A 21,438-nucleotide genomic window follows, 5' to 3' on the forward strand; every position below is an offset into this window, starting at 1 on the left:
ATATGATGGGTGGAAATTGGTTTCCGATGAGAGATGAGTGGAAGAAAGGGTTTTGATGGTGCTGGTGGTGTTATTTCTCCATTTAAGAGAGAGAGAGAGAGAGAGAGAGAGATAGAGAGAGAGAGAGAGAGGGGGAGAGAGAGAGAGAGACCTCTTTTTTTTAATTATTAATATAATTATTAAAATAAATAAATAACAATTAGATTTTAAAAAAAAAGTAAAAGAAAAATGAAAAATAAATACCCCAAAGGTATTACAGTCATTTCAGTTTACGGAGGGGCCAAATCCACAATGAAACTAGCTCAAAAGAACCATAAAGCTAAAAAAATCGAGGTTTGGACTAAACCTCATAAAAAATACATACCACAGGTATAATTTTTGTAATTTTGTCTAGAATTTATTATAAGATTTTAATTTTTTGATTTTTGATGATATTTTTTCATAATTAAATTTATTCAAGATTGCAACCAAATGGGTATATAGCTAACTGCTAATTCACTTAAATAATAACAAATAAAAATATATTTTATAAAAATACCAACTCCATTACTATTTATTATCTCTAAATTCAGAGGCCCCTTAAAATCGGAGGCCCTGTGCGACCGCACCACTTAGGTGGTGTTTGTTTTTTGTAAAAAACCTCTTATTGTTGCGCGACACAGCACTTTGTATCCCGCAACAGTTAGTTTTTCCGCAACCTTCGAAGTAGAAAACATCTTCACGTCCTCTGTTTGGGACAACACTTAAGTTACTAATTCTAGCCTCTTCAAACTTAACCCTAAAAAAAACCGGCCTATCACCCTAAAAAAAATAAAAAAACGCCGCATTTTTTCTCTCCCTTGAAGTCGTCTTCCCCAATCGATCGCATCCGTCCTTGGCTGGTGGAGCTTCCTTCCCACCGGCGTTCCATCCTCTCCAACGTTCCCTTCCTCATGGTCGCCCTCTCCTTCCGGTCGTCGGCGCCGGTCTTAATATCTTTAAGGTATTTATTTATTTTTTTTTTTTTTTGTATTTTTGCTGAAACAAAATTCTGCCATGGTTAATCTTCAATTTTTCGTTTTTTTATTGCTGGAGCAACTTCGATTTTCCTGCTTCATCTTAAGTTTTTGATTTTTCTTGTTAAGTCGTTGTTGATATCTTTGTTGTTGATGAATCTTCATGCTAATGTTATCAAAATCTTTGATGATAGTGTTTTTTATTGTGTTGAAATGTCATACATTTATGCTTAAATGTCATATTTTGCTGATATTTTGTTGAATTATTATTGAAATGTTGTTAAAATGTTGCTGAAATTCTGTCATGGTATTAAAAAATTATTTTCGGTTTATCAAAATCAATTTATTTTAATTTTTTAATATCTGCAGCAGCCTAAAAAAACAAACACATTTCTTATTACAGTCTGTAGCCGTTTGGTCAACCTCTTCTGCTGCAGAGGGTTGCAGAGGTGGTCCGCAGACTTTATGAATTTTTGATTCGAAAAAAAAACAACACCTTACACACACCAGGCTGCCACCGACAATGATACAAGTGGCCTAACTATCTACGAATAGTGTCAAATATGGAGTTTACTACCATTCTAGAATTATTAATTTCAAGCGTTCAACCGCGTTGTCATAATGCATTACATATAATCTCTAACATCGATTCACCTATTAATGTAATTTGCACACTAAACGACATATTTTTCGATCAACTACATTGTATTTTTCTTTCAAAATGTTTTTAGGACTGCTCATTCTTGTTAATAACAGTTTACATCAATAGAATTAGTTTGTAATGAAATTTAACTAAATGTAATTAGTTATATATTTGTTTATTAGAATGATAATAGTAAGCGTGAATAGACGAAAAGTTATTATTATCATGCAACAAACCATTAGTACTAATCTTAGTATTAGTATTAAACGAATATTTTTCCATTATGCAGGAGAAGCAACTCTTATAAGCAATTTAATAACAAAACCGTTATTTGTTGTGTCATTGTAACATATTACCATCATCTCCTGCGTTTCGGCCCCTTTATACTAGTTTCCTGCTACGAGTCCCTTTATAAAGAACATTGGGTTTCAAGGTTTAAGTTTCTCTTAATTCTAAATCTTTAATCATGTTCTCTCAAGGCAAACCAAATAAGAACATATTGAATATGAATATTATATATGCCACAATCATCACATCTTAATTCCATACATCCTTCTTCCTTGAGTCTTTGAGCTTTCCTCTTTTGCGAATCGCAAGACAGACACCCAACCACCAAGCTTCAATGACATACTTTGGTAGCAATCTCGCGAGAGCCCACAAAAGTGAGTGTGGCCAATAAGGTGTGCATTGTGGTTCGTAACCAATACAACGTATGGCTGCTTGAGCATAACTATCTGTTGATGCAACAAAGAAGGATGACCTTCTAAGTGCAGACATCTTCGTGGCCACATATAAAGGCACCTATTTTACATTTTATGCACAAGACAACTAATGTTACTATGTCAATAGGTCATCAAGGACCAACTGGGTTCGTGAATTGTCCAACATGTAAATCGGTTGTGGTCGTCAAGCATTGTGTATGCTAACACAATGTCAAACCAAATGGAATTTTGTTTAATTTTAAAAGACTAGCATACCTGACATTGCACATCGATACCACTTTTCTTGTATTCGGCATATAGACATCTTGAAAATTGATCGATGTATCTGAAATATAAAACAAAACCAATAAATCTTAAAGATGAATAACACTTGCACTCATCGTGACCCTAATTAGTCCTTTTATGGTCTGATTATTGTGTTCACGAATTAGGCATGATCTCATTAAAGCCCATCTGGGTTGGGATTGGTTTCGCCTTCAAAGAAATTATATGATGTAACATTTTTTCAACAAGTTTTGAATAATGTTTAATAGTTGTTAGTATGATGTTTAATATTTTTATATAGCATTGGGTGTATGTTATTTAACATTTTGGTTTAATATCTAGTAACTACTCATTCAATTTATTTTGATGATGTTTTAATATCATGCAACACATGTTACATTAGTTGATAACTATTAACAAGTTTAAAGTTTTTAGGAACACATCATTTAGTTTTTTGTTGTTTTTGCTGGTAAAAATATACAAAAAATCCAAAAATAAAATAATAAAAAGTTTAGCAAAACCGATCAACCGGACTTGATCTGAAGCCTGGCCCAATTGGTATCGTGCTCAGTCTTAACAGGTTCCAAGGGCTTTCTTTTAAAAGGATTTGAGTTTAACCAATATCATTTTTAACGAGATTAGTAGATAAAAATTAGCATGAAAACGGGATATTCATTTCTATTTCAAATTTAGATCCAAGATTCGTACGTTTTGACTTCTTTCGGGAAACATGAAAACACATTATACAATGTGCAAAACATGTTTTTTTATAGGTAGATACATAAGAGGGCAGGAGTAGAATAATAATAATATGGGTATTAACAAATATATTTTTTTTGGAATTTTTTAAGTAAAGAAAACAAAGGGTTAAAATTTGTTATAATATTACTCTTACTCTAAGAAAAAAAATACAATGATCAAGCAAAAAAATGCACAGGCTCCACTATAAGCAATAACATAAACAATCAAAATTTAAGATATGTTTTGCGAACTAGCTTAAAGACTTGATGTTAACTGAAAAACTAACTCTTAACTGATAAAAAAAATGATGTGTGGTGAAACTAACTCATAAGGTAGGTGGAATATGTAAAATGATATAAAAATGTATGTAAAAGATTGAGTTTTTCTATAATTCATAAAAGGGTATATTTAGAAGAATTTTGCAAAAGCTTAATAAATTCGTTGAAACGTTAGTTTGAATAGATTTTTGAAAACTAGCTTTTAAGTGAACTTATTGTTAGCCTAATAAAATTTTGGGATTTATCTTGTATTGGGTTTTATGATTGGGCCTTTTAGTGAGTAACCCTAATTAGCTAGTCTATATATTATGTCTTTCCTTTTCATTGTATTTGTACTTCTCTTTGATAATAATACGAAACCCTAGCCGTTATATGTTTTTCACTTCTTTGTTTACATGGTTTCAAAGCTCGGTTGATCATCGATACTTTCGTTTTGGGGGCGAGTTGTAGAAGGCACGATAGTATTCATCGACACTGTTCATCGACACTATTCATCGAAGGTATTGTTCATCGAAGTTACTATTCATTGAAGTTACTATTCATCAACAACTATTCACGTATTGTGTGCAATTTTGGGTATGGTTTTCTTGCTCGTTTCTATATTCAGTTTGATTTGATTTGTTTGTTTCAATGACTTCGAGGGTTTCATTTCGTATGTTGGTTTTGTTGATTTGAGATCTTGATGGTTGCTGCTGGTATTCGTATTTGTTGTTGTTTTGGTTATTCTCCTATGACTGATATTGGAAATATGGCCCCGAGAGATGATTCACTTCAGTCCATTAGTATCCAACTCGATGGCAAGAACTATGCCTATTAGAGTTATGTTATGAAGAATTTCTTGCGAGGCAAAACTATGTGGGGGATTATTATAGGTGACAGGAAGAAACCAACAGACGAGAATGTTGATAATTATGCAACCTTACTGGATTCATGGGAGACTGATAACTCCAAGATCATTATTTGGATTAATAACTCTGATATCCAGTCTATTGGTACTCAGTTGGCAAGGTATGACACAACAAATGAGGTTTAGGATCACTTGGTTAGGCTCTATACTTAGTCTAACTTTGCAAAGCAGTATCAGTTAGAGTTTGATATTCGAGTCCTCTAACAGAACAATCTCAGTGTTCAAGAATTTTATGCAGCTATGTCCGATTTGTGGGATCAGTTGGCTCTTACAGAACCTGATGTGTTGAAGGCTTTTAAGCCTTATATTGATAGAAGGGAAGAGCCACGTTTGGTTCAGTTTTTGATGGAATTACGTTCGGTGACAACCCGGAATTTTCATTTGTATAAACTCTACAGTCAAGCACTGCAAATATTAATCAAATTCATTTCAGTACATTTTTGGCCGGTTTAAAGTCCGTGTGGGTGTTTTATTTTAATTTCCGTCAAACGAACAAATAAATGGAAGTATCTTTTAGGAGTGTTGTGTAACAAACAATCAAACAACACCTTAGCTAGGTGTTTACGGCCAAACATGAGGAGTTTGGGCCGTAAACTCCTTTTTACCAAGAACTCATGCATATAGCATTAGTTTACCCATTATTCCCTCACTTCTCACTTCTTAACTCAAGAACACCCACCATTCTCTCTCAACTATCATAAGATCATCTTCCAAATCTTCCAAAAATGTAAGTTTTCCTTCACTTGTTTTGTTGTTATAACACCTTATCTAGTGTTTATACATCATTTCATCCATGAATTCTTCATTTTTACTTAGATCTTCAAGTGTTCTTCAAAACACCAAGAACACACACTAGTGTTTTTGGCCCTTAAACACTCTTACAAGCTTCATATAAGTAAGTATACTCCTCCTATCTAGTTGTTTGCTTAGTATACTTGTTAAATCATCGAAGAACACCAAGAAACCCTCAAGAACACATGGGTTTATGGTCAAGCGATATCCTTGAACCGTAAACACCATCTAGTGGTGTTTAAGTGCCACTAACACCTCCTAAGGCTTGGATATTGAACTAGAACCTTGCATGCATGAGCTAGAAACCCCAAATCACGAAATGGTTGGAGTGACCATGAGTTTACGGCCGTAAACTCATGGTTTTATGACCGTAAACTGCCAAGGAGTGGTCCAAGGACCGTAAACTCCAAAGATGGGTCATTTTGTGCCCTAGACCCTTCCTAAGCCTTTGATTCAAACCTAGAACACTTCCTTGAGAGGTATAAGACCTTAAATCACACAATGGTACCATTTACCATGAGTTTACGGCCGTAAACTCATGGCGGTTTTGATCAAAAACCGTAAACTCAAGTATTGGTGCCAAATGGGAAGTAAACTCCAATGTGAGCCCATACTCTCCTTAGATACAACCCTTTAGCACTCCTAACACTTAAAACTGAGTGTTTCCATGTATTAGAGTGTCTTTAATTGATTAATTAGTAATTAAATGACTAATTAGATACATTTATGTATCACTACATGTTACATAGGATCCGTGTGTGTGTTCAAGTCCTCACTTGACGCCTAGCATCCTACCCGACACTTCCATCCAAACCACTCACAACAGGTGAGTTCATACCCCTTAATTAACCTTTTAAATGATTTTAAATGCTTTTATGGGGGGGGGGAATACAAGTTGAACACTTCTAGTTATTGTTTTAATCACAGGTGATTAATAACTAGAATAAACATAAAGATTTACTACTACTTTCAGATTGCTATCAAACTTATGGATTTTCAAGCTTTCAAACCTTTTTATTAAACTCTTTTGATGCTAAAATTGTTTTCAAACTCTTTTGTACTTGTAATATTTTCAAATCCATATCCACACCAGTATACTTATATAAGTAAGACTTGAAGGACTTAGGACTGATAGCTCACCTTATTTCCTGTTCCTTGTTTGGTTGTGGACTTAGGGTATCCTGTTATTTGTCCGAATGTCGTTGAATTCTTAGTTATATATATATCATATATATGTGTGTTGGATATAAAAGCTTTCATATCAGTTCAGTACCTTTGTGTAACAAAGGCATCCAAACAACCTTACTATTTTACTATTATAGGTATAGTTAAGGGATTACTACCCACTACTACTATTACAACGACCCATACTAGAGTCAATACATTTATGAGCCACTACAAAAGTACTACATTGAGTAACAGAACATACTATACACTGTACAAGAGAACATACTATACACAATACAAGAGAACATAGTATACACTATACAAACATTAAATAGTAAAACAGAATGTGACATACTACTTCTCGATACGACACCTCATTGTGCTATCACCGTGTAACCAGAGTCTCCTGGAGGGAGAGCGGGCATTATGTGTATAGATCTATACGGGACAGACACTCCCACATCCCAACTGCTAGCTACAGTCCGAGCCGACCAGACCCAAGGGTGACAAAATGTCACCATACTTCGTGTGACCTGGAGGGTCGTCAGTTATTCAGTCTTCGATCAGCATGGTTACATACGAGTTCACATTCAAACCTTAAATTAACTAAACAAGGATTTAAGGCAAAACTAGACTTTTCGAGGCGTAGTATTCACTTAACACCGCCTGGAGTCTACATATTTCTATTTTGGACTTTTTGAGGCGTATTGTTCATTCAGTACCACCTGGAGTCTACATATTTCTACTTTGGACTTTTCGAGGCGTATTGTTCATTCAGTACCACCTGGAGTCTACATATTACTACTTTAGACTTTTCGAGGCGTGCTGTGCATTCAGTACCACCTGGAGTCTGTATTTCATTACTTTGTGACTTTGTCACCTACTCGTTTAAGAAAACTACATTTTATACTAATAGTTTTCACTGGGGAAAACCCCTATATTTACAAAAGGACAATTATACAAACACTCGGGTCTTAGTAGAAGACTACCTTTTTACTGGAAAACATAGGGCTTTCTAGGGAGTATACTATTTACAAAACATTTGAAATCGATTACTACACTACATTGTTATTAACATTTTATACAAGCAATGACACTAAATACTTATGAACTTACCAGCTTTATGCTGATACTCGTTTTCAAAATAACTTGTATTCTCAGGTCATCAGTAGACAGGTACAGATGGAGCTTTTGAGAAGATGGAGTACATACAAGACCCATCTTTTATTTTGATTATACTTTTGGTGTCTTACAAACTATACAGAACACGCTTGTATTACAATTATTATATTAATGCAATGGATGTTGTTGCTTGTCTTTACTATTATGCATTGTTATGATACTGTACATGACGTCCTCCACCCCAGAACGTTTCCTCCGTTCTTGGTTTTGGGGTGTGACAGATTGGTTTCAGAGCACTGTTTATAGTGAATCAAGTATATCAACCCATAAAAGATATACGAACTATAAACACATCGGGATTAAAACACTCTGACCAAGAATATATACTCTTAAATAATAAAATATTTAACTAAGTATATATATACATCTATTCATACCAGGATCAGTATCATACTAGAACAGAAAAAAAGTATTATGATTGTTGGACATCACAATTAGGTTTAGAGACATATAGTCAAACCTAAGGGGATATAGCCTGATCAACTATATTTTCTGAAGAGTGACTAGCATGTGCCTAAGAATGATTGTCATGTTGCAACAAGTCTAAAAACTTACCAACACTACCACAACGAGAACATTAGAACAGAGTACCATAGGGGTATTATGCATTACTGTAGATTACATATGTGAGAACTAAAAAGGTCGTTACTAGTAGGGCAATAGTTGCTAAGTGGATACTCTAAGGTTACATGCGACTAAGGCGCTATAGACTCAGAATCTGTGATCTTTGCTTTACTTCCTGTTCCTTGTTTGGTTGTGGATTTAGAGTTAGGGTCACTTATTTGAAGGTCTATCCTGTTTTGGTTGCATGTAATTGGTATGCACTATGAAAGTATTGAGTCAACTAATAACGATCATCTTATAAGTATCTTAGGTTAGTGGGTCTATAAGCGATTCTTTCTCCATTCTCGTGTAGATACCAAGGCTGAATTAAGGGTTAGCCCAAAGGGTGCCCGTCGCCAGTAGAAGATCATCTGCTCATTCCTTCCCTTCTTAAAGAATAGCCTTCCTCTTCAGTATCTCTATTTCACTTGTCTGTAAACATTCCTAACCTTGAAAGTACTCTAACTTGACCTCTAAGCTGCCAACATTTTCCCTTATGGTTTGATGTGAGACCTACTGTTAGGTCATTCTTCCTGAACTCATTGTACATCATTAATACCAGTAATATTGGCAGTTGTCTAATCTATGGGAAAGTCTGTGCTTTTGCATTTCCCTAATCTATTGTTATGAATCTATCTGATATTTGGACTATGGCGATTTAGTCCATGGAACACACTTATCATACTCACAATCGATTCTTACTATTATCATCATCTCTATCAATTTTCAGTAAAAGATGCCGCCTCGTCCTCGTCCGACCAGGGGCAGACCTGCAAATCAAACTCCACCACCACCACCTCCTCCGCAGCAGTTCGATGCGGTGATGTTCCAGGCAGCTGTGACCGCAGCTGTGACTGCCGCCATGGCCCAAGTAAACTCTGGGGACGTTAGTGGAACGGGGACTGGCACTAACTCTAGCCATGGTGAAATCTATCCACGTGCACGAGAGTGTACCTATAAGGATTTCATCAGCTGCAAACCTACATACTTCAACGGAACCGGAGGGATCCTTGCACTGTCCCAACGGATCGAGAAAACAGAAGCAATCTTCGAGATGTGCTCATGCCCTGAAGGAAGCAAGATAAAGTTCGCTGCTTGCACCTTCACCCAAAGGGCCCTGACGTGGTGGAATGGCCATGTCAAATCCCTCTCACTGGTAACAGCCAACGCCATGGGCTGGGACACACTGAAGGACCTTATGACAAGGGAGTACTGCCCGAGGGGCGAAATTCAAAAGCTCGAGGAAGAACTCTGGAACCTCAAAATGCAGGGTTCCGACATAGTGGCTTATACAGCCAGGTTCTGCGACCTGGTGGCTCTATGTCCTAACATGGTCCCCACCGAAAACAAAAAGATCGAAAGATATATCTGGGGTCTGGTACCCCCGTATCGTGGGAACATTCTAGCCTCACACACTGCGACCTTTGATAGTGCCAAGGAATTGTCCCAAAGGCTGATTGATCATGAAGTTCCTTCTACTCCATCAACAACTACAACCACTACCACAACACCAACCAAAGCGACCGACATCAAAAGGAAGCGTGGGGATCGAAGGAAGGGCAAATCAAATTAATCCTCTTCCAAGAACCAACAGACGGTGGCTGTCCATGCTGCCACTACTCCTGCTGCCCCTGTACCAGCCAAAACATATGCAGGGAACCTACCCAAGTGCACTAAGTGCTCTTTCCATCACAACGGCCCCTGCCGTGAGATGCACTGTACTAATTGCGACCGGAAGGGCCATACCGCCCGGTTTTGCAGAGCACAACCCAAACCCATCACCCAAGTTCCCGGTACCGGAGTGAGTCAAGCCTGCTACGGATGCGGCGAGACAGGGCACTTCAAAAAGAAACTGCCCTAAAGCTGGGAATGCGGGAGGAGCGGGAAGACTACTTGCTATTGGCCACAATGAGGCCGTGGCAGACCCCACGGTAGTCACGGGTACGTTCCTTCTGGATAACTCTTATGCTTATATCCTATTCGATAGTGGGGCAGAAAGAAGCTTCATAAACCAAAAATTTAAACACCTACTTAAACAATCACCGCAAGCACTAAAAGAAACCTTCGTCGTAGAAATGGATAACGGCAAGACAAAGAGTTCTAACGAGATCTACATAGGTTGTTCCCTCACGCTAGATAATCATTCGTTCCCTATCGACCTCATATCAGTAGCTATCCAGAGTTTCGACGTCATCATAGGCATGGACTGGCTGAGTCTTTATCGTGCCGACATTCTGTGCTTCGAAAAAGCAGTCCGCTTGAATCTACCGAATAACGAAACCTTGTTGATCTACGGAGACAAGTCCAGTACGAGCCTTCGTATCATCTCGAGCATTCAAGCCCAAAAATACTTGCGTAAGGAATATCGTGCATTCCTGGCGCACGTTGTCGATACGAGCCAGAAAGCAAAAGACCTAAAAGACCTCCCCGTAGTACGCGACTTCCCCGACGTATTCCGTGAAGAACTACCGGGTTTACCCCCGCAACGTCAAGTCGAGTTCTGGATCGACTTAATTCCAGGAGCGACCCCTGTAGCCAAATCGCCCTATCGTCTAGCACCTGCTGAGATGCAAGAACTGTCCGGTCAACTTAACGAACTGCTCAGCAAGGGCTTTATAAGACAAAGCTTCTCACCCTGGGAAGCCCCGATCTTGTTCGTCAAGAAGAAGGACGGATCGTTCCGTATGTGCATCGACTATAGGGAACTCAACAAGCTTACAGTCAAAAATCGTTACCCTCTTCCTCGCATAGATGATTTATTTGACCAACTGCAAGGGGCGAGCTACTTTTCCAAAATTGATCTGAGGTCCGGGTATCACCAGCTACGTGTGCTTGAGGAGGATATTCCGAAGACAACCTTCCGAACTCGTTACGGACACTACGAGTTCGTAGTGATGCCATTCGGACTGACCAATGCGCCTACAGTATTCATGGACTTGATGAATAGAGTATGCCGTCCTTACTTGGATCAGTTGGTTATCGTCTTCATTGATGATATACTTATCTACTCTCGAAGTAAGGAGGAGCATAGCGATCATTTACGACATGTCCTAGGAACGTTACGATCGAAGAAGCTTTATGCGAAGTTCTCTAAATGCGAATTTTAGAACCAAAGAGTCGAATTCTTAGGACACGTGGTTAGCAAAGAGGGAATCCACATGGACCCTTCCAAAATTAAGGCTATTGAGAACTGGTCAGTACCAAAGACACCAACAGAAATTTGTCAATTTCTAGGCCTCTTTGGCTACTACCGCAGATTCATTCAAAACTTCTCTCGAATCGCGAAACCCCTTACGACATTGACCCAGAAAGGAGTGGCCTTTGACTGGGAGGAGAAACAAGAGAGGGCATTTCAAACCCTGAAGCGAGCCTTATGCACCGCACCAGTACTGTCCCTCCCCGAAGGAACATAAGACTTCGTGGTCTATTGCGATGCGTCAAACCAAGGGCTCAGATGTGTTCTGATGCAACGAGGTAAGGTCATCGCCTACGCCTCAAGACAGCTGAAGACACACGAGGTCAGCTATACCACACACGATCTCTAATTAGGAGCTGTTGTGTTCGCCCTAAAGATCTGGAGACACTACCTGTATGGTACGAAGAGCACTATCTTCACAGACCACAAGAGCCTACAACACATATTCAACCAGAAGTAGCTCAATATGAGACAACGAGGATGGATCGAGCTACTCAATGACTACGAATGCGAAATTCGTTATCATCCGGGTAAAGCCAACGTGGTAGCAGACGCCCTAAGTCGGAAAGAGTATTCTGGTCAAAGAGTCAAGTCATTAACGATGACTATCCATTCGCATCTACCCGCACAAATTAAGGAGGCTCAACTCGAAGCCTTGAAACCTGAAAATGTAGCGGGAGAATCCCTGCGAGGAATGGTAAAGAACCTGGAAGTCAAGGGTGACAGAGCCTTATATCTCATGGACCGGATCTGGACCCCGAAACACGGTGGCTTCAGAGACTTGGTCATGAAGGAAGCGCACAACACTCGATACTCCGTCCACCCGGGTTCAGATAAGATGTATCTGGATCTCAAAAAGTCATACTGGTCGCCTAACATGAAAGCAAAGATTGCTACCTTCGTGAGTAAATGCCTTACTTGCGCAAAGGTTAAGGTCGAATACCAGAAACCATCAGGTCTACTCCAGCAACCGGAGATACCTGAATGGAAGTGGGAGCAGATCACTATAGACTTCATAACCAAGCTACCCAAGACGACGTGTGGACTTGATACCATTTGGGTCATCGTCGACAGATTAACCAAGTCCGCACACTTCCTGCCTATCAAAGAAACAGACAAGATGGAGAAGCTCAGAAGAACATACATTCGGGAGATAGTACGACTGCATGGTGTTCCTATATCCATTATCTCCAACAGAGATAGTAGATTCACTTCGAGGTTCTGGCAGTCATTACAAAGCTCCTTAGGAACGAGGCTGGACATAAGTACAGCCTACCATCCACAGACCGACGGACAGAGTGAGGGAACTATCCAAACCTTGGAAGATATGCTGCGAGCCTGTGTGATCGGCTTTGGGAAGGCGTGGGATACCCACTTACCTCTCGTCGAATTCTCTTACAACAACAGTTATCACACAAGCATCAAGGCTGCTCCATTTGAAGCCCTCTATGGCCGGAAGTGTAGATCCCCTCTGTGCTGGGCTGAGGTGGGTGACACTCAGTTAGCTAAAGGACGAGTTCCTGACAGCACTCTCACCGGTCCGAAGATCATTCGGGAAACGACAGAGAAGATCGTTCAGATTCATGAACGATTGAAAGCCTCTAGAGACCGACAGAAAAGCTACACAGACAAACGGAGGAAACCATTGGAATTCCTGGTGGGAGACCGAGTCCTTTTGAAAGTCTCACCCTGGAAGGGCTTGATACGCTTCGGAAAGCGTGGAAAGCTAAATCCAAGATACATAGGGCCTTTCGAGATTCTCACTAGAATCGGCCCCGTAGCTTACAAGCTCAACTTACCCCGCGAACTCAGTAATGTACACCCTACCTTCCACGTCTCAAATTTGAAAAAGTGCCTATCCGATTTCCACTCGACGAGATCGAGATCAACGAGAGCCTCAACTTCGTGGAAGAACCTGTAGAGATCATGGACCGAGAGGTCAAACGAACGAAGCAAAGCTGCATCCCAATCGTGAAGGTTCGCTGGAACGCCAAGCGAGGACCGGAATTCACTTGGGAGCGCGAGGATCAGTTTAAGCTGAAATATCCTCATCGTTTTACTTAGTTATTTTGTAATAACTTAGTTGCTCGAACTCTAATTTCGGGACGAAATTCCCTCCAACGGGGGGATGATGTGACAACCCGAAATTTTCATTTGTATAAACTCTACAGTCAAGCACTACAAATATTAATCAAATTCATTTCAGTACATTTTTGGCCGGTTTAAAGTGCGTGTGGGTGCTTTATTTTAATTTCCGTCAAACGAACAAATAAATGGAAGTATCTTTTAGGAGTGTTGTGTAACAAACAATCAAACAACACCTTAGCTAGGTGTTTACGACCAAACATGAGGAGTTTGGGCCGTAAACTCATTTTTACCAAGAACTCATGCATATAGCATGAGTTTACCCATTATTCCCTCACTTCTCACTTCCTAACTCAAGAACACCCACCATTCTCTCTCAACTATCATAAGATCATCTTCCAAATCTTCCAAAAATGTAAGTTTTCCTTCACTTGTTTTGTTGTTATAACACCTTATCTAGTGTTTATACATCATTTCATCCATGAATTCTTCATTTTTACTTAGATCTTCAAGTGTTCTTCAAAACACCAAGAACACACACTAGTGTTTTTGGCCCTTAAACACTCTTACAAGCTTCATATAAGTAAGTATACTCCTCCTATCTAGTTGTTTGCTTAGTATACTTGTTAAATCATGGAAGAACACCAAGAAACCCTCAAGAACACATGGGTTTACGGTCAAGGGATATCCTTGAACCGTAAACACCATCTAGTGGTGTTTAAGTGCCACTAACACCTCCTAAGGCTTGGATATTGAACTAGAACCTTGCATGCATGAGCTAGAAACCCCAAATCACGAAATGGTTGGAGTGACCATGAGTTTACGGCCGTAAAATCATGGGTTTACGACCGTAAACTCCCAAGGAGTGGTCCAAGGACCGTAAACTCCAAAGATGGGCTATTTTGTGCCCTATACCCTTCCTAAGCCTTTGATTCAAACCTAGAACACTTCCTTGAGGGGTATAAGACCTTAAATCACACAATGGTACCATTTACCATGAGTTTACGACCCTAAAATCATGGGGGTTTTGACCAAAAACCGTAAACTCAAGTATTGGTGCCAAATGGGAAGTAAACTCCAATGTGAGCCCATACTCTCCTTAGATACAACCCTTTAGCACTCCTAAAACTTGAAACTGAGTGTTTCCATGTATTAGAGTGTCTTTACTTGATTAATTAGTTATTAAATGACTAATTAGATACATTTATGTATCACTACATGTTACATAGGATCCGTATGTGTGTTCAAGTCCTCACTTGACACCTAGCATCCTACCCGACACTTCCATCCAAACCACTCACAACAGGTGAGTTCATACCCCTTAATTAACCTTTTAAATGATTTTAAATGCTTTTATGGGGGGGGGGGGGGAATACAAGTTGAACACTTCTAGTTATTGTTTTAATCACAGGTGATTAATAACTAGAATAAACATAAAGATTTACTACTACTTTCAGATTGCTATCAAACTTATGGATTTCAAGCTTTCAAACCTTTTTATTAAACTCTTTTGATGCTAAAACTGTTTTCAAACTCTTTTGTACTTGTAATATTTTCAAATCCATATCCACACCAGTATACTTATATAAGTAAGACTTGAAGGACTTAGGACTGATAACTCATCTTATTTCCTGTTCCTTGTTTGGTTGTGGACTTAGGGTATACTGTTATTTGTCTGAATGTCGTTGAATTATTAGTTATATATCATATATATATATATATATATATATATATATATATATATATATATGTGTGTGTGTGTGTGTGTGTGTGTGTGTTGGATATAAAAGCTTTCATATCAGTTCAGTACATGTGTGTAACAAAGGCATCCAAACAACCTTACTATTTAACTATTATAGGTATAGTTAAGGGATTACTACCCACTACTACTATTACAACGACCCATACAAGAGTCAATACATTTATGAGCCACTACAAAAGTACTATATTGAGTAACAGAACATACTATACACTATACAAGAGAACATACTATACACAATACAAGAGAACATACTATACACTATACAAACATTAAATACTAAAACAGAATTTGGCATACTACTTCTCGATACGACACCTCATTGTGCTATCACCGTGTAACCAGAGTCTCCTGGAGGGAGAGCGGGCATTATGTGTATAGATCTATACGGGACAGACACTCCCACATCCTGACTGCTAGCTACAATCCGAGCCGACCAGGCCCAGGGGTGACAAAATGTCACCATACTACGTGTGATCTGGAGGGTCATCAATTATTCAGCCGTCGATCAGCATGGTTACATACGAGTTCACATTCAAACCTTAAATTAACTAAATAAGGATTTAAGGCAAAACTAGACTTTTCGAGGCGTAGTGTTCACTTAACACCGCCTGGAGTCTACATATTTCTATTTTGGACTTTTCAAGGCGTATTGTTCATTCAGTACCACCTAGAGTCTACATATTTCTACTTTAGACTTTTCGAGGCGTATTGTTCATTCAGTACCACCTGGAGTCTACATATTACTACTTTAGACTTTTCGAGGCGTGCTGTGCATTCAGTACCACCTGGAGTCTGTATTTCATTACTTTGTGACTTTGTCACCTACTCGTTTAAGAAAACTACATTTTATACTAATAGTTTTCACTGGGGAAAACCCCTATATTTACAAAAGGACAATTATACAAACACACGGGTCTTAGTAGAAGACTACCTTTTTACTGGAAAACATAGGGCTTTCTAGGGAGTATACTATTTACAAAACATTTGAAATCGATTACTACACTACATTGTTATTAACATTTTATACAAGCAATGACACTAAATACTTATGAACTCACCAGCTTTATGCTGATACTCGTTTTCAAAATAACTTGTATTCTCAGGTCATCAGTAAACAGGTACAGATGGAGCTTTTGAGAAGATGGAGTACATACAAGACCCATCTTTTATTTTGATTATACTTTTGGTGTCTTACAAACTATACAGAACACGCTTGTATTACAATTATTATATTAATGCAATGGATGTTGTTGCTTGTCTTTACTATTATGCATTGTTATGATACTGAACATGACGTCCTCCACCCCAGAACGTTTCCGCCGTTCTTGGTTTTGGGGTGTGACATGTTCAGATTTTGAAGGCTTGCATGGATCAATCTTGCATCGCACATCTCTTCCCACTGTTGATTCTCTTCCCACTTTTGATGACATTACGTTCAGATTTTCTGCTTTACCGTTTAATAAAAGTGTCACTTGTTCTATTGATCGCTTTGATATCATGCATTATGATGTGTGGGGTCCATCTCCGATCACCTCTAAATCGGGAGGTAGCTATTATGTTTCATTCATTGATGATTATACTCGTTATACGTGGGTGTATTTTATGAAGCGCATGTTTGATTTTTTCACCATATATAATCAGTTAAGAGATCTTATGAAGACTCAACACTCTTTTGTCATAAAATGTTTTCAGTGTAATTTGGGAGGAGAATTTATCTCCAATGATTTCAAACAGTTATTGGCATCTGATGGCACAATACATCAATCATCTTGTACAGACACTCCTCAACAGAATGGTGTTGCAGAAAGAAAACATCGACATCTCCTAGAAACTGCAAGATCCTTACCACTTTCTGCTCAAGTTCCCAATATGTTTTGGGGAGAAGCTGTTCATACATCCACTTATGTTATTAATCGCATTCCTACTGCGTACACTTCAGGGAAGTCTCCTTATGAAATGTTTTTTGGACAACTTCCAGATTATTTTTCATTACGAGTGTTTGAGCGTACATGTTTTTTTTTGAAGCCTCATGTAGAAAGAGATAAGTTGTCTTCAAAATCAGCTCTTTGTGTTGTTCTAGGATATGGTATTGGTCAGAAAGGTTATCGGTGCTATGATCCATCAACTCAAAAACTATATGTCTCTCGCAATGTCACTTTTTTGGAGCATATTCCATTCTGTAGCATTCCTGTTTAATCACATGATGCAATCCGAGAAGAGCTTTGTACTATTGAACCGTTTAGCATTAATATTGATGATTCACCACATGTCACTGATCCACTACCTGCTGCTGATCCACCACCTGTCGCTGATCCTCTGCCTGCAGATCATAAAGATCTCCTCCATTAAGGCCTTATCGTAATAAGAAGTCCACAAGCTTCCTGAATTTTTCTATTCCTCTTACTCACCAGTGTTTGCCTCCTTGGTCGCTTATGTACATCATCTCTCTGAGCCAACATCCTCTAAAGAGGTCGTTTCTGATCACTTTTGGTAGATCGCTATGGTTGAGGAACTTGCAGCTCTTTATCAGACTCATACATGGGATATGGTTCTGCTTCCACACGGATAGCACACGATTAGTTATCGTTGGGTATATAAAATCAAAACAAAGTTTGATGGATCCATTGAGCGTTATAAATCCAGACTTGTTGCGAAAGGGTACGCGCAAAAGTATGGTAGGGATTATGAGGAGATGTTTGCTCTTGTTGCAAAAATGACGACTGTTCGTACCTTGATTGCAGTTTCTTCCATTCAAAAATGGAAGATTTATCAGATGGATGTCAAGAATGCGTTCTTGAATGGTGATCTTCATGAGGAAGTATACATGTCTCCTTCCCCTGGTATTGCTCACTAACCAGGTGAAGTTTTTTGACTTCGTAATGCACTATCTGGCCTCAAACAAGCCCCTCGTGCTTGGTTTGAGAAATTTTATACGGTGATTACTTCGCTTGTTTTTCAACTAAGTAACCATGACTCGACTTTGTTTCTTCGATGTACGAATGCATGTCGGATTATTCTTTCCTTATATATGGATGACATGATTATTACTGGTGATGATCATGATGGTATTGAGTCTTTAAAGCGTGATTTGGCTCACCGTTTTGCTATGAAACACTTGGGTTTACTACGTTATTTCTTGGGGATTGAAGTTGCTCAGTCTCCAAAGGGTTATCTTTTATCTCAAACGAAGTATATTTCAAATTTGTTTGAACGTGCACGACTCACGGATAATCAGACAGTTGATACGCCTATAGAGAGTAATGCAAAGCACTCTCCAATTGATGGTGTCCCATTATCAGACCCAAGCCTTTATCGTACAATTGTAGGGAGTTTGGTTTACCTGATTGTCACTAGACTGGATATTGCTCATGCAGTTCATGAGGTTAGCCAGTTTGTCACTGCTCCTAGTATTGTTCATTAGGGAGTTGTTCTTCGTATTTTGAGATATCTACGTGGTACTCAGTTCCGCACTCTTTTGTTTCCATCTACATCCTCTCTTGAGCTGCATGCCTATAGTGATGCAAAATTGGGATAATGATATTTATGATCGTGAGTCTACTACTGGGTATTATGTTTTTCTTGGAGATTCATTGATATCATGGAAAAGCAAGAAACAAGATGTAGTCTCTCGATTTTCTACATAATCAGAGTATCGAGCCATGACTATCACCACTTGTGAGATTCTTTGGTTGAGATGGCTTCTTGCTGGTATGGGCGTTCACATCTCTCAGCCTACCCCTTTGTATTGTGACAACGAGAGTGCGATAATGATTGCCAAAAATTTGGTGTTTCATGAGCGCACAAAGCACACTGAGATTTATTGTCATTTCACACGACATCATCTCCAGAAGGGCACTATCTCCCTTCCTTATGTCCCTTCCTCTTTGCTGATTGCTGATATTCTTACGAAGCCGTTGACTGCTCCTCGATTCCATTTTCTGTCTGACACACTTTCAATGCTTATTGTTGTTGCATTGTGAGTTTGAGGAGGGATGCTACCCTAATAAGATTTTGGGCTTTATCTTGTATTGAGTTTTATGATTGGGCCTTCTAGCGAGGAAACCCTAATTAGTTAGTCTATATATCATGTCTTTCACTTTCATTGTATTTGTACTTCTCTTTGATAGTAATACGAAACTCTAGCTATTATATGTTTTTCACTTGTTTGTTTACACTTATAAACTACTTTTTTGGTTTGTCAAATATAAAAACTAAAAAATCTTAAGAAAGAAAATACTATAATATGCCAAACATAACCTTTAAAAATCATGTTTGGCTTTCTAGCGTCTTTAAAGGAAAAACATATTGAAAAAATATTTTTCCTCTATTTAAAGATATTATTCAACCATCTAAAATTTTCTTTATTCAATGTTTAGTTTAGTGATAATACTTGGATCAATGCACATGCATGTATTGGATTAATGATGTAACTGTAGGTAATATTAATATTTAATATATAAAAATAGTTTTTTTTTATCTACTATTATCTATTTATTTTATTTATTTGTTTATATATTTATTGTAAATTAGGATAATAGGTGAAAATTAGGTTATGCAAGTGCATATCTTGTGTCACAACACCCGTCTGCCCCTTCCCCTATAACTGGTCTGCCTACCAACATGGTGACATAAATCAAAATTAATGTTCCATGTGCAAGAAAGTTAGACTTAGATGTCACATGTAATATGAGTTTTCACTTTCGTACGACTAAAATACTAGATACTCTACCATCTTTATTTAAAAAATGTAGCTAAAGTTGGAGAAGATCTTACGCTTTAGTAGCGGCATAAAGTGTATAAAGAGGATCAGAAGGTATAACAACCGCAACACCCGACCCAATATTAACAATAGCGCCTTTTTTTCTTTTGATCATTCCCGACAACACAACACGCGTAACCTTTGTGGTCCCTTCAACATTAACCTTAATCACATCACACAGCAATTTATCATCGACTTCATGAAAAAATCTAGCATATGGATAAGAAACCCCAACATTATTGATCAAAACTCCAACATCTAAACCATCAATTGTTTTCTTAATCTTCTCAATTCCATGAGCTAAATCACCACAAAAATCAACAACGGCAATCTTGATTTGGGTTTGTTTGAATTTATCTCGAATTGAACATGAAACATCATTTAGTTTATCAATGTTTCGACCCACAAGAACCAAATTTAGTCCTGTGCTAGCTAGTTGGAAAGCAAAGGCTTTACCAATACCATCTGTAGGACCTGTAACCAATGCCCATGACCCGTATTTTTTGAGGTCTTTTGCGGGTCTGAGGAAATGAACGAACACCCAATTCAAAAGTTTGAGGGAAGTTTTTGTAAGAGAAAGAAAAGCGACAGTGAGTAGAAGGAGCCATAAAGGTTGAGATTCCAGGTTTTGCATCACAGAGAACTCCATGAAAAAGATCGATTCGATTTATGAAACACATTATGTCATTTGGGTGCATGGATTAAATAGCAAGAAACAAAGTTGAGTTCATCGTCCACATTGGTAGATAGTACAGTTGGTGGAGTTTACGCTAGGTATCTTTATATTCATGTATGGTCATGTGTTGTAAGGTAAATTGCATGTGAGGCTTTTTAATTAAAGCAAAAGAGTTGCTACATTTCATAGTAGTTGTAACGTATCGTTCTCTTTTTATATAAATGATGATTGCATATTAGGATCATAGTAAAAATATTGGTGCTTCATAATATTCGTTTTCATAAAAAGCCTTGGTATAAATTAAATAAATAATGGAATTCCCAAATACATAATAACAAATTCCAAAAGTTGAATGACAAAAAATTAATAGACTATATCATGTCAGCTATCTACTTATGTAAGCTACTTATCGATATAATGGTCAAGATTGTATTATTTATGACATGTTTTTTAAGTTGAGTGGAAAAGACATATGGCCTTGCTGAGTGTAGTGATGGTGATGTGGTAAACATTTTAAAAGAATAGTAAAAAGAATGTTAATGACTTTATAAGGTAACAAAATATCCTTTGTATGGGATTAATAGAGGTGTGGGGGAGGGGTGGTTAGCCCCTCCCCACTTGTCTAATGCTTTGGTACATATCAATATGTTGGGTGGAGGTAATTGA

General features: G+C 38.2%; 1 protein-coding gene across 1 annotated transcript; it reads right to left on the bottom strand.

Moving 5' to 3' along the window:
* Positions 1-1,973: 1,973 nt before the first annotated feature.
* Positions 1,974-20,777, bottom strand: LOC145162959 (very-long-chain 3-oxoacyl-CoA reductase 1-like). The gene is made up of 3 exons (XM_079081916.1): positions 20,111-20,777; positions 2,616-2,685; positions 1,974-2,439 (listed from the first exon to the last, which is right to left on the bottom strand). Exons 1-3 carry the CDS (start codon positions 20,743-20,745, stop codon positions 2,176-2,178), a joined length of 969 nt encoding a protein of 322 aa, XP_078938042.1. The 5' UTR covers positions 20,746-20,777; the 3' UTR covers positions 1,974-2,175.
* Between the last annotated feature and the right edge of the window lie 661 nt (positions 20,778-21,438).

Source organism: Lactuca virosa, chromosome 3, assembly GCF_052849685.1.
Source record: "Lactuca virosa cultivar CGN04683 chromosome 3, Lactuca_virosa_CGN04683_v6, whole genome shotgun sequence".
Classification (NCBI taxonomy): domain Eukaryota; kingdom Viridiplantae; phylum Streptophyta; class Magnoliopsida; order Asterales; family Asteraceae; genus Lactuca; species Lactuca virosa.